At 43.2% G+C, this 12967-nt stretch overlaps 1 protein-coding gene and 1 long non-coding RNA gene across 7 annotated transcripts in view; one reads left to right on the forward strand and one right to left on the reverse strand.

Annotated features, from left to right (window-relative positions):
- HIRA (histone cell cycle regulator) overlaps positions 1-8187 on the forward strand; it is a 74698-nt gene extending 66511 nt beyond the window's left edge. For 3 of the 6 annotated variants that reach the window (XM_082354046.1, XM_082354048.1, XM_082354049.1), the window contains one exon: positions 7268-8186. In XM_082354046.1, coding sequence (XP_082210172.1) covers positions 7268-7384 — 117 coding nt within the window. In that variant the 3' untranslated portion in view covers positions 7385-8186. Of the gene's footprint in view, positions 1-7267 lie in introns of all 6 variants that reach the window. The other 3 variants (XM_082354044.1, XM_082354045.1, XM_082354047.1) reach the window with 3 other exon arrangements.
- Positions 366-7261, reverse strand: LOC309610791. Its single transcript, XR_014234167.1, has 2 exons — positions 3673-7261; positions 366-3606 (listed from the first exon to the last, which is right to left on the reverse strand). It is a non-coding gene; the product is annotated as an uncharacterized lncRNA (long non-coding RNA).
- Positions 8188-12967: the final 4780 nt, after the last annotated feature.

Genomic DNA, 12967 nt, shown 5'->3' on the forward strand with positions numbered 1-12967 from the left:
CTCCCGATCCCATCCCTCTAGGTGGTCACAAAGCACCAAACTGATCTCCCTGTACTATGCCGCTGCTTCCCACTAGCTATCTGTTTTACATTTGGTAGTGTATATATGTCGATGCTAGTCTCACTTCACCCCAGCTTCCCCTCCCCGCCCCGTGTCCTCAAGTCCATTCTCTATGTCTGCATCTTTATTCCTGGCTTGTCACTACGTTCATCAGTACCATTTTTTTCTTTTTTTAGATTCCATATATATGCGTTAGCATACGGTATTTGTTTTTCTCTTTCTGACTTACTTCACTCTGTATGACAGACTCTAGGTCCATCCACCTTACTACAAATAACTCAATTTCATTTCTTTGTATGGCTGAGTAATATTCCATCGTATATATGTGCCACATCTTCTTTATCCATTCATCTGTCAGTGGGCATTTAGGTTGCTTCCATGTCCTGGCTATTGTAAATAGTGCTGCAATGAACATTGTGGTACATGTCTCTTTTTGAATTATGGTTTTCTCAGGGTATATGCCCAGTAGTGGGATTGCTGGGTCATATGGTAGTTCTATGTTTAGTTTTTTAAGGAACCTCCATACTGTTCTCCATGGTGGCTGTATCAATTTACATTCCCACCAATGGTGCAGGAGGGTTCCCTTTTCACCATACCCTTTCCAGCATTTATTGTTTCTAGATTTTTTGATAATGGCCATTCTGACTGGCATGAGGTGATGCCTCATTGTAGTTTTGATTTGCATTTCACTAATAATTAAGTGATGTTGAGCATCTTTTCATGTGCCTCTTGGCCATCTGTATGTCTTCTTTGGTGAAATGTCTATTTAGGTCTTCCGCCCATTTTTTTTTTTTTTTTTTTTTTTTAATTTTTGGCTACGTTGGGTCTTCATTGCTATGCACGGGCTTTCTGTAGTTGCGGTGAGCGGGGGCTACTCTTCGTTGCGGTGTGCAGGCTTCTCAGTGTAGTGGCTTCTCTCATTGCAGAGCACAGGCTCTAGGCACGCGGGCTTCAGTAGTTGTAGCATGTAGGCTCAGTAGTTGTGGTGCACGGGCTTAGTTGCTCAGCAGCATGTGGGATCTTCCCAGACTAGGGCTCGAACCCGTGTCCCCTGCATTGGCAGGCGGATCCTTAACCACTGTGCCACAAGGGAAGCCCTTCCACCCATTTTTTAATTGGGTTGTTTGTTTTTTTTGATATTAAGCTCCTTACTGTCTCTTCATCTTGATATGGGGAGCAGAGGGGGTGAATTGAGTATGAGCCCTCTGCCTTCTTGTTGAGTTTCTTTGTGAACACTCTCATGGTGAGAATTGGCCATTCAAATGAAACTGGTCCTCAGGATGGCTGGGAAATGGAGCTGGGGATGGAGAGTGCTGCCAACGAGTAATGCTGACTCTAGATTTAAGAGCCACTTGTATTTCCTGTTGAAATATGTTGGTGTCATTTGTTTTTCTTATTGGTTTGTAGGAATTCTTTATATTTTGGGAAAATTTGTGATATGAGCTGCCAGCGCATCTCAGGGGACCCCCAAAATCCAGATTTCTTTCCCTCAAAGATCACGGCTCATTGTGTACAGGAGGGAGACAGTAAGCAGAGGGTTGGGCACTAAGTAGCCGTCCTTCGGGTGCGTGCGTGGCTGCCGGCCTCTGAATCCCCAGCCGGACCCTGCTCTTGGGGAGCTTCCGTCCGCCAAGATCTTCATTGTAGGACCTGTGACACTGACCTGAGAAGTGGTGATGAGCTGTGTCCAGGCTGGTGCCTGAAACAGTGGGCAGCACCATCCATTTCTGAGAACCCAGGCTGGGAGGTGGTACTGGTGGCTGTTGGTATTGATACCAGCCACACCAGCCTTCCGGCCAGAGGGCACATCCTCTGTCTGATAGTTTGCCCCTGGTGCCACAGGCAGACAGAATGTTTTGCTTTGCTTATAGCAGTTTATTTCATTCCCTTTCATTTTTTTAAATTGCGTTTTTCAGGTTTTTTTAATTTTAAATTTATTTTGAATGATAATGTAGTCACATACCTCAAAAATTAAAAGGTACAGTAGTTTTGAAATAAGTTTTGGAATCAGGAAGTATGAGACTGCCACCTTACATCATCTTTTTCAAGATTCATATGGCTATTTGGGGTCCCTTGGGATTCCATAAGAATTGTAGGATGGATTTTTCTATTTCTGTGAAACATGCCAGTAGGATATTGATAGGGAGTGCATTAAATCTATAGATTGCTTTTGGTATTATTGACATCTTAACCATATTAATAAGTCTTCTAATCCATGAACATGGGATGTCTTTCCATTTATTTATATCTTCTTTAATTTCTTTCAGCAACATTTTGTAGTTTTCAGTATACTAGTCTTTCGCCTCCTTGGTTAAGTTTATTCCTAAGTATTTTGTTCTTTTGGAGCTTATTGCAACTGGAATTGTTTTCTTAATTTCTTTTCCAGATTGTTGGTTGTCAGTATATAAAAACGCAGCTGATTTTTGTGTGTTGATTTCATGTTCTGCACACTTGCTGTATTCATTTATTAGTTCTAACGGGTTTTTTTCCAGAATCTTTAGGGTTTTCTACATATAAAATTATGTTGTCTGCAAACGAATAAGTTTACTTCTTCCTTTCAGATTTGGGTGTCTTTTATTTCTTTTTCTTGCCTCATTGTTCTGGCTAGGACTTTTTAGTATTATGTTGAATAGAAGTGAAAGTGGGACATTCTTGCCTTGTTCCTGACCTTAGAGCAAAAGCTTTCAGTCTTTTAACACTGAGTATGATGCTAGCTGTGGGCTCTTCATATATGGCCTTAATTTTATTGAGATAGTTTCCTTCTATTACCAGTTTGTTGATTGTTTTAGTAGTGAAGGTGTGTTGAATTTTGTCAAATGCTTTTTCTGCATCAATTGAGATGATCTTCTGGGATTTTTTTTTCTTCATTCTATTAATGTGGTGTATTACATTGATTGATTTTAGTTTCTTAAACCACCCTTGCATTCCAGGAGTAAATCACACTTAGTCATAGTATATAATCCTTTCCATTTGCTGTTAAATTCTGTTCACTAGTACCAGTACCGGTACCAGTCCGCAGCCTGTTAGGAACCAGGTTGCACAGCAGGAGATGAGTGGCAGGCAAGCGGGTGAAGCTTCATCTGCTGCTCCCCATCACTCCCCATTGCTCACATTACTTCCTGAACCATTGCTCGCATTACTGCCTGAACCATCCCCCCATCACTCCCATTACCACCTGAACCGTTGCTTGCATTACCACCTGAACCATCCCCCCCATCATTCGCATTACCGCCTGAACCATCTCCCCCATCACTTACATTACTGCCTGAACAATCCCCCCATCACTCCCATTACCTTCCTGAACCATTGCTTGCATTGCCGCCTGAACCATCCCTCCCATCACTCCCATTACGGCCTGAACCACCTCCTGCATCACTTGCATTACTGCCTGAACCATCGCCCCCATCACTCACATTACCACCTGAAGCATCCCCCCATCACTTGCATAACCACCTGAACCATCTCCCGCATCACTTGCATTACCGCCTGAACCATGCCCCCCACCACCACTCGCATTACTTCCTGAACCATTGCTTGCATTACCACCTGAACCATCGCCCCCATCACCCACATTACTTCCTGAACCATCTCCCGCATCACTTGCATTACCACCTGAACCATCCCCCCATCACTCACATTATTTCCTGAACCATTGCTCGCATTACCGCCTGAACCATCTCCCACCTCCGACCCCCAGTCCGTGGAAAAATTGTCTTCCACGAAACCGGTCCCTGGTGCCAAAAAGGTTGGGGACCACTGCACTAGTATTTTGTTCAGGACTCATCAGTATTCACAAGGGACATTGGACTGTTTTCTTTCCTTGTAGTGTCTTTGTCTGGCTTTCATATCAGGATAATGCTGGTCTCATACAATGAATCTAAACATGTTCTCTTCTCTTCAGTTTTTTGAGAGAGTATGTGGAGGATTGTTGTTCATTATTCTTTAAATTTTTGGTAAAATTCACCAGTGAAGCCATCTGGTCAGTCCTGGGCTTTTCTTTGTTGGGAGGTTTTTGATTACTGATTCAATCTCCTTGTTACTTATAGGTCTGTTCACATTTGCTATTTCTTCATGATTCAGTCTTGGTAAGCTGTGTATTTCTAGGAAGTTGTCCATTTTATCTCGGTCATCCGATTTGTTGGTGTACAGTTGTTCATAGTATTCTCTTATTTATACTCCTTTTATTTTTGTGGCATCAGTTGCAATGTCCCTATTTCACTTCTGATTTTCATTATTTGAGTCTTCTGTTTTTCTTAGTCCATGTAGCTAAATGCTTGTCAATTTTGATGATCTTTTCAAGGAATTCATTTTTGGTTTTATTATTTTCTCTATAGTTTTTCTGTTCTCCATTTTACTGATTTTCTGATATGTATGATTTTCTTCTTCTTGTTTTGGGTTTAGTTTGCTTTTATTTTTCTAGTTTTGTTAAATGGAATGTTGTGTTATTGATTTGATTTGTGAATTTTTCTTTGTAGATTCTTATAGCTATAAATTTCTCTCTAGCCAGTGCTTTTGCTGCATTCCAGTATGTTGTGTTTTCATTTTCATTGTCCCTAGATATTTTTAACTTTCCCTTGTAATTTCTTCTTTGAATCATTGATTGTAACAGTGTGTTAATTTCCACATATTTGTGTGTGTTCCAGTTTTTCTTCTGCTGTTGATTTCTAGTTTCATTCCATTGTGATTGGAAAAGACACTTTTATGATTCAGTCTTTTTAAGCTTATTGAGACTTGTTTTGTAGCCTAATATGTGGTCTGTCCTGGTGAATGTTCCACATGCACTTGAGAAAAATGTATATTCTGCTCTTGTTGGGTGGAGTGTTCTGCATATGTGTCCTTTAGGTCCAGTTGGTCTATACTGCTTTTCAGGTCCTCTATTTCTTATTGATCTTCTGTCTGCTTGTTCTATCCATTATTGAAAATAGGATATCGAAGTCTTCTGCAAATTGTAGGACTGTCTGATTTCTCCTTTCAATTCAGATAATGTTTGCACCATGTATTTAGGAACTCTGATGTTTGGTGGGTATATGTTTATAACTGTTACATCTTCTTGGTCAGCTGACCCTTTTATCATTATACAGTGTCCTGTGTCTTATAACAATTTTTGACATAAAGTCTATTTTGTCTATTATTAGTATAGTCATCTCTTTTCTATTTTGCTTATTATTTACATGGGATATCTTTTTGATTCTTTCACTTTCAACCTGTGTATATCCTCCTTTAGATCTAAGTGAGTTCCTTGTAAGCAGCATATAGTTGGATCCTGTTCTTTTATCGATTTTTTGATTAAGGAGTTTAATCCATTTACAACATGTGCTGTATTTCCACTTACGCTATACAAGACTGCTTTTAAATTTTTTAATTTCCCTAAAAGTTTCACTCCTGCTTCTTTCCACAACCTTAGACATTCTGTTGTATTCTACCTATATCTCTTGACCCCAGGTTCCCAGGGGTCTGCAGTTCCCCTGCAGCTTTCACATGCCACAGTGCTCACCACTGCCTTTTGCAGCCTCCATCCTGATATCTGTACTATGCTACTGTTCCCATCAGTACTCTCCATTCATTTAGGTTTTCTTTAATGCCTTCCAGTAAAGTTTTTTAATTTTCAACACATAGGCCATATGCATCTTTTTTTAGAATTATTCTTAGATATTTTTTAATTGTGGCTATTCTAAGTGATAAGTTGTTTTATGTTTTCTGATTATTCATTGCTGCTGTACATATGCATTTGACTTTAGTATATTAATCACCAGCCATCTTTCTATTATTATTATTAATTTGTCCATTAATTGTTTTGCATTTTCTATGTGGATTAAACAATGAAGTCATCTCAAATAATCTTTTTATTTCCTATTTTCTAGTTCTAAGTTTTCTAATATTAAATTCTCCTTGATTTCCAGGATAAACCCTACTTGGTCATGAGTTACCATCTTTTTTTTTTTTTGGCCACGCAGCACAGCCAAAAAAAAAAAAAAAAAAAAGCACTTTATTGTGAATCTTGGTAGGTCTTCCTTTGTAGGTAATATGTTCTTGTACTTTAGAAATTTTCAGAAATTTTCTGTCTTTTATATCTGAAAATTCTGTATATTTCATTCTAATGTGTCTGGTTATCAGTTTTCCCATATATTACTTGATCAGCACTCAGTGGAACCTTTCAACCTAAGGCCATTCGTTGTTGTTTAATTATGTGAAATATACCCATATTATTTCTTTAAATATTTCCTTCTCTCTTCTTTCTCTGTCTCCTGTGGGATCCATTATGTGGATGTTGGGCCTATCTGCTGTGCTCCACCTGCCTTTGTAGGCAACAGTACAGTTTCTCCTCTTACAGTTTCCCCTCTGCCTGCCTCCCTGCTGAGTGTGGGCTGCTCCTCCATCTGACCTCACTCTGACTTGGTCTTCAGCAGTGTCCAGTCTCCTGCTAATCCCATCTCCTTCAACCACTGTGTTGCTCAAACTTGGTATCTACACTTGGTTCTTTTCTATAATTCATCATCTTGTTACCACACTTGTTTTAACATATTGGCCCTTCTCTTCCAGTGGTCAGTGCTATCAGCTGGTGGTTTTCCCTTTGCAGCAGCCGTGCTCCTCGAGGGTCTATGCGGTGGAGACCCTGCGTGGCAGTGCATGTTGCAGGAGGGTCCAGGCAGACATGGTGCCACACAGGGTGGAGGAGGCATAGGCAAGAGCTGAGGGCAGAGACTCCAGGACTATAAAACCAAGGCCAGTCACTGCCACCCAGGCACCTCCTCGCCCCTGGCCTTGACCTCAAGTCCCTGGAGCACATCCACATAAGGGAGTGGCCCCTCCAGGATAGCCGTCTGCCTGGCCCTCTGCCCTGGTAGCCTTACTTCCATCCTGCTCTGGAAGGTCAGGCTACTCTGGCCACTAACCAGTGTAATCAGAGGCCAGCGGTGACTGTGCCAGCAGACTTAGGGGACACGGAAGAGCAGAACCTACCTGGTACCCACCCTTGAACTGTGTCCCTCCCTGGGCCCTGCCACTCCACCCCACGTGCCCAAGCTCAGCTGTTTAGCTGTCCCAGGCCTCCCAGCATACAGAGAAATTGTTCTCATCCATCTGTGGTTTCTCCAGGGGGTGCCCATGGGGCCGATGGGCACAAGGGTCTTTGTTGGGCCAGGGAAACCCCCACAGTCTAGCTCTCCTCACTGTCAGTTGCACTCAGCTGTCACTCCTGTATCCGCAGGGTCTGCGGAAGAGGGACCTGCTGAAGGAGCTGCTGCCAGTCATCGGGCAGAACCTCCGCTTCCAGCGCCTCTTCACCGAGTGTCAGGAACAGCTCGACATCTTGAGGGACAAGTAGCCTGCCCAGCCGCAGCAAGGGCAGGGCCACACTCTCGCCGCTGAGGACACGCAGGTCGGCCTCTTACCTCGCTGGGCTACAGGATGAGGAGACACTGGCAGGAGGTGGGCTGTCCTGCACCAGTACCGGCCCAGCCCCTGGGCACACTTCCCCTGTGTCCTGGGCCTGTTTCTCCCTCAGGGGGAGTGGCTCTGCCTGCAACTCGTTCCTCCCTCCAGGACCCCGGTGCGGAGCTGGGGCTCTGCCCAACTGCCCTGGGGCCAGTGAGGCAGCCCAGGCCTGCCATCTCCAGCACGGTCCCCAGGTGGGCACTAGCCCTGCTACTATAGGCACCGTGCTGCTCCAGCTATGACGAATGAGCCATTTGTGAAAGAGAGAACCGTGAGACGTTAGCGTATTATGCAGTCAGTAGACTGACCTGAGACCTATGTAAAAAGAAAGCCTATTCCAACACATGGACTATTTTTGTACTAGAATTTGCTAACTTGTAATATGGAATTTTCCTTTTGGCCAATAATCAGGATTTCCCTATAAGTCACTTGGACATTGGTCACTTGTAGGAAATTTAAACTCTAATTATGACAGCTACATTGAAAAATAATTGTACTGAAATTAACTTGTCTATCTTCATTTAGTTTTAATTTTTAAATGTTTGTAAAAAGAGACTTTTGGGGGGGATGGGGCAGAGGGTGGGCGATTTCTTTTGTAAGTGTAAAATAAATGAACATGCATTGGATACCAAATGGTCCTGACTTCCCCTGCCTTTTCCTTCTAACTTCCACCTCCCTCCCCTGCACTGTGAATCCCTCGCCTTTGATGTCATCTGATCCCCCAGCCCCTCCATGCAAAAAGTCATTTCACGACGTGGAGTCACTTCCCTGGTCGTGCAACATCTCAGGCTGAGCTGGGCAAGGGAGCTGGCCACCATGCACCTGTCTTCTCCCAAGCCAGGTGGAGAGGTCCTTGGTTCTGTCTGTGCTGTGCTCTGGGTCCCTGATTGTGCTGGGCACCAAAGAAATCATGTAAGGAAATCCATAAATACAGACTTGAGTTTTCTGAAGAATTATCTGGAAGCTGGGATTTCCTTAGAAAGTGGTCCCGATGCTGACCCACAGGAGAAGAGACAGCCGGAATCACGGAATCCTCACGCCTGGTGAGGGCCAAGCACCTTCTCCCCTGGGTCCTGGACCTCCTCAGCACCTCCCAGCCAGGTGGCCATCCCATTGCCTGTCTCACTCAGAAGTCACGTGGCTGCATGAGAACCAGGCACACGTGCATGCCCGACAGAGCCAGCACACACACTGCATCTGGGCATGGGCACCCAGAAGCCAGGCTACAAGTGTGAGCTTTTCTCTGAGGAATGAGGAGCCAGAGATGCTGCACAGGCATTGAGAACTCTGGAGCCCCAGGATGCACGCAGCCTCGGAACTGACAGGCCTGCCTGGGATCCAAACCAGGAAAAACGTGGGCCTCACTTTTTAGCTGTCAAAGGGAGGTGAGGTTAAGAAAACGTGCATGTTTGTGAGGACCAACTGGGATCACAGAGGCAAAGTCATAGCGCTGAGCACATGTTCCCGTGAAGAAAACTTTGACAATCAGTGTGTTTATACACTATTATTTGGACAGGAGAGGAGACAAGCAGCAGAAAGACTGGTTGGAAACTTCTGCTTCCAGCCAAGATGGATTGACAGGGACCAAATTGACCCTTCTGCCTGAAACAACCAAAGGAACCAGTCAAAATACATGAAACAATGGTCTCAAGGCACTCGATATCAGAAAACAAAGGACAGTGATCCCTGGGAGATGGAAAACAAAGAAGATGAGCCCTGTGACTGCCCCAGCTTCCTACCTGGAGAGAGAGTTGCCAGGCTGCAGCAAAGTGAGGGGAAGCTGAGGTAGAGCCCAACAGAAGAGTTGAAGACATGAAGCTGAGAGCCCAGGAAGACCAAGGCAGCTAGAGTTTTCAGGACAGAATCCCAGAGAGGAGGGAGCTCCATGGAGAGAGAACCCTGGAGCTCAGCAGAGGGAGTGCCTTTGCATATTCAGCTGCATACTGATCAGTGCTTGTGTGATGAGGAAACGGCTGAGGCCAGGCAAAGAACCATCTGAAAGGATTAGGGTGAAAATTGTCTAGTTGTCACCCAGGGCTGGGAATAGTACCTGTTCCTACCAACAGGACTAGAAAAACTCATAACTCACAGGCTTGGGATAGAAGAGTACTCAGGAAGTCTTGCCTCAGTTTTGTAGAATAATTAGAGCACTGATCCAGATCCATCTAACAGAAAATAAAGCAAGACCCAAAAGGATCAAATTGTTTCCAAGTAATTAATTACATTGCAAACCAAAGTTCAAGAGAATTTATAAGAATACAGAGGTACCCAACATCCAACAAGGTAAAGTTTACAGTATCTGGCATCCACACCAGGCATACAAAGAAGCAGGAACACAATGCAAAATGAGAATAAGCAATCTTACTGATCAGTCAAAACTGGCCCAGAAGTTACACGGATATTAGAATTAGCAGAGAAAGACATTAAAACATTCAATATAACACTATTCCTTATGTTCAAAAAAGTTAAGTGGAGACATAGAAGACCGTAACAAGGAAGTTGCAATCAAACTTCTAGAGATGAAAACCTGTAACATGGAGTTGAAAAATGTGTGGAATAGGATTAATGACAGATTAGACATTGCAGAAAAGATTAGTGAACTTGAAGGCAAAGCAATAAAAATGCTCCAGGGCTTCCCTGGTGTCACAGTGGTTGAGAATCCGCCTGCCAACGCGGTGGACATGGGTTCAGTCCCTGGTCCGGGAAGATCCCACATGCTGCGGAACAACTAAGCCCGTGCACCACAACTACTGAGCCTGTGCTCTAGAGCCCGTGAGCCACAACTACTGAGCCCATGTGCTGCAACTACTGAAGCCCGCGCTCCACAACGAGAGAAGCCACCTCAATGAGAAGCCTGCGCACCACAACGAAGAGTAGCCCCCGCTCGCCTCAACTAGAGAAAGCCCACACACAGCAACGAAGACCCAACACAGCCAAAAATAAATAAATTTTAAAAAAAATGCTCCAAAGCAGACAATCCAAAGGAGGAAAGAAAAGAATAGAGCATCAGTAAGCCATGGGACAACGTCAGATAGCCTAATACACAGGTAACTGAAGTCCTCAAAGGAAAGGAGACAGAAGGTGGTGATAAGAAAAAGTATTTGAATAAATAACGGCCAAAAATTTGCCCCACCCTTCTTGCTGTCCCTTGTGCTCCTACAGGCAACCTCTGTGCCACTGTGCCCTCATCCCTACCCATAATGCCATGCCTGCTGACCTCCCTACCCCTGTCCACTGATGCTCCACACCTTCCCACTACCTCTGCCTGCTGACCTTGTTTGCACGCAGAGCACTGGGTGTATCTTCCTGGGCTGTATCTCCCTGCCTCTCTCCAAGTTCTGACCTGATCCCCTTAGGCCCCTCCCAGCTTCAGCCTCCAGATCACCTGTGAGAAGAGTCAGAGCCCTTTACACATTAGGCTGGTGCTGTGGGAGGTTGTATATACCTGCAGCAGGTACACTGAGGAGATAAGGCAAAACCCATTGTCTCTTTCCATGTTAAGTCTATTATTCCTGTTCTCTCATATATATGGCAAATATTTTCTCAGTTCTTCATCTTTAAATTTTATTTGTGTGTTAATTTAAGCTTTTAATTTTTGTGAAATTTAATTTTTGTTCTTTTTTTTTAATATAATTTTTAAAAAATATTTATTTATTTGGCTGCTCCGGATCTTAGTTGCTACTCATGGGATCTTCGTTGCCATGTGCGGGATCTTTGTTGTGGTATGTGGGATCTTTTAGTTGTGGCATGTGGGATCTAATTCCCTGACCAGGAATCAAACCCTGGCCCCCTGCATTGGGAACACGGAGTCTTAACTGCTGGACCACCAGGGAAGTCCCTAATTTTTGTTCTTTTGTAACTTATTTTAACCTTAGGACACTTCACCAGATACATGGATGGCAATTAAAATAAGCACAAAAAAAGATGTTCAATGTCACCAGTCATTTAGAAAATGCAAATTAAAACCACAGTGATATAACAGCACATACCTATTAGAATGTCATAAAGTTAAGAATATATATAAAATACTGAGTATTGAGGATGTGGAGCAACTGGAGCTTTCATATATTGCCAACAGCAAGGCACAATAGTATAGTCACCTTAAATAGTTTGACAGTTCCTTGCAAAGTTAAACATACACTCATCAGAGGACCCAGGTATTCCACTCTTAGGTTTTTGTTTTTGTTTTGTTTTTAAAGATACATAACATTTTTCATCACAAGGATATCTCATGTTTCCCTTTAAAAAAAAATAACGGCTTTACTGAGATAAAATTCTCATAACATGTAACTCACCTATTTAAAATGTACAATTCAGTGGTTTTTAGGATAGTCACACATATGTGCAACCATCACCAGTTACTATTAGAATATTTTCATCACCTCAAAAAGAAACCTCATGCCCTTTATCATGCTCCATCCCCCCATCCCTACCATCCCTAAGCAACCACCAGTCTACTTTCTGTCTCTATATGCTTGCCTATTCCAGTATTTCATACAAATGGAATCATAGACTGTGGTATTTTGTGACTGGCTTCTTACACAGCATAATGTTTACAAGATTCAATCATATATCAGTACTTCACTCCTTTTTATGGTCAGGTAATATTTCATTGTATGGGTATACCTCATTTTGCTTCTCCAGTCATCCACTGATAGACGTGTGGGTTGTTTCCAATTTTTGGTGATTATGCATAATGCTGCGCTAAACGTCTGTGAACAAGTTGTGTGGACATGTTTTCATTTCTCATGGATATATGTGTAGGAGTAGAATTAGTAGGTAATAATGTGACTATAATTGTTTGAGGAATTGCTGTACTGCCTTCCAAGTGACTGCACCATTTTACATTCATACCAGCAGTGTATGAGGATTCTGATTTCTCCACATTCTCACCAACAATTCTTTCTTTCTTTTTGGCCACGCCTCACGGCTTGTGGGATCTCAGTTCCCCAGCCAGGGATCAAAGCCAGACGCCCAGCAGTGGAAGTGTGGAGTCCTAGTCACTGGACCGCCAGGGAATTCCCTCACCAACAATTCTTATTGTCTGATTTTTTTTATTATAGTCATCTGAGTGGGTGGTTCTTTTTTTTCTTCTTGCTTTTTTTTTTTTAAACATCTTTATTGGAGTATAATTGCTTTACAATGTTGTGTTAGTTTCTGCTGTATAACAAGGTGAATCAGCTATATGTATACATATATCCCCATATCCCCTCCCTCTTGCGTCTCCCTCCCACCCTCCCTATCCCACCCCTCTAGGTGGTCACAAAGCACCCAGCTTATCTCCCTGTGCTATGCGGCTGCTTCCCACTAGCTAACTATTTTACATTTGGTAGTGTATATATGTCAATGCCACTCTCTCACTTAGTCCCAGCTTACCCTTCCCCCTGACTGGGTGGTTTTGATTTGCATTTCTCTAGTGACAAAACATGTTGAGCATTTTTTAATGTGTTTATTGGCCATTTGAATATCTTAT

The sequence above is a fragment of the Balaenoptera borealis genome, assembly GCF_965194805.1.
Source record: "Balaenoptera borealis genome assembly, chromosome: 14".
In the NCBI taxonomy this organism is placed as follows: domain Eukaryota; kingdom Metazoa; phylum Chordata; class Mammalia; order Artiodactyla; family Balaenopteridae; genus Balaenoptera; species Balaenoptera borealis.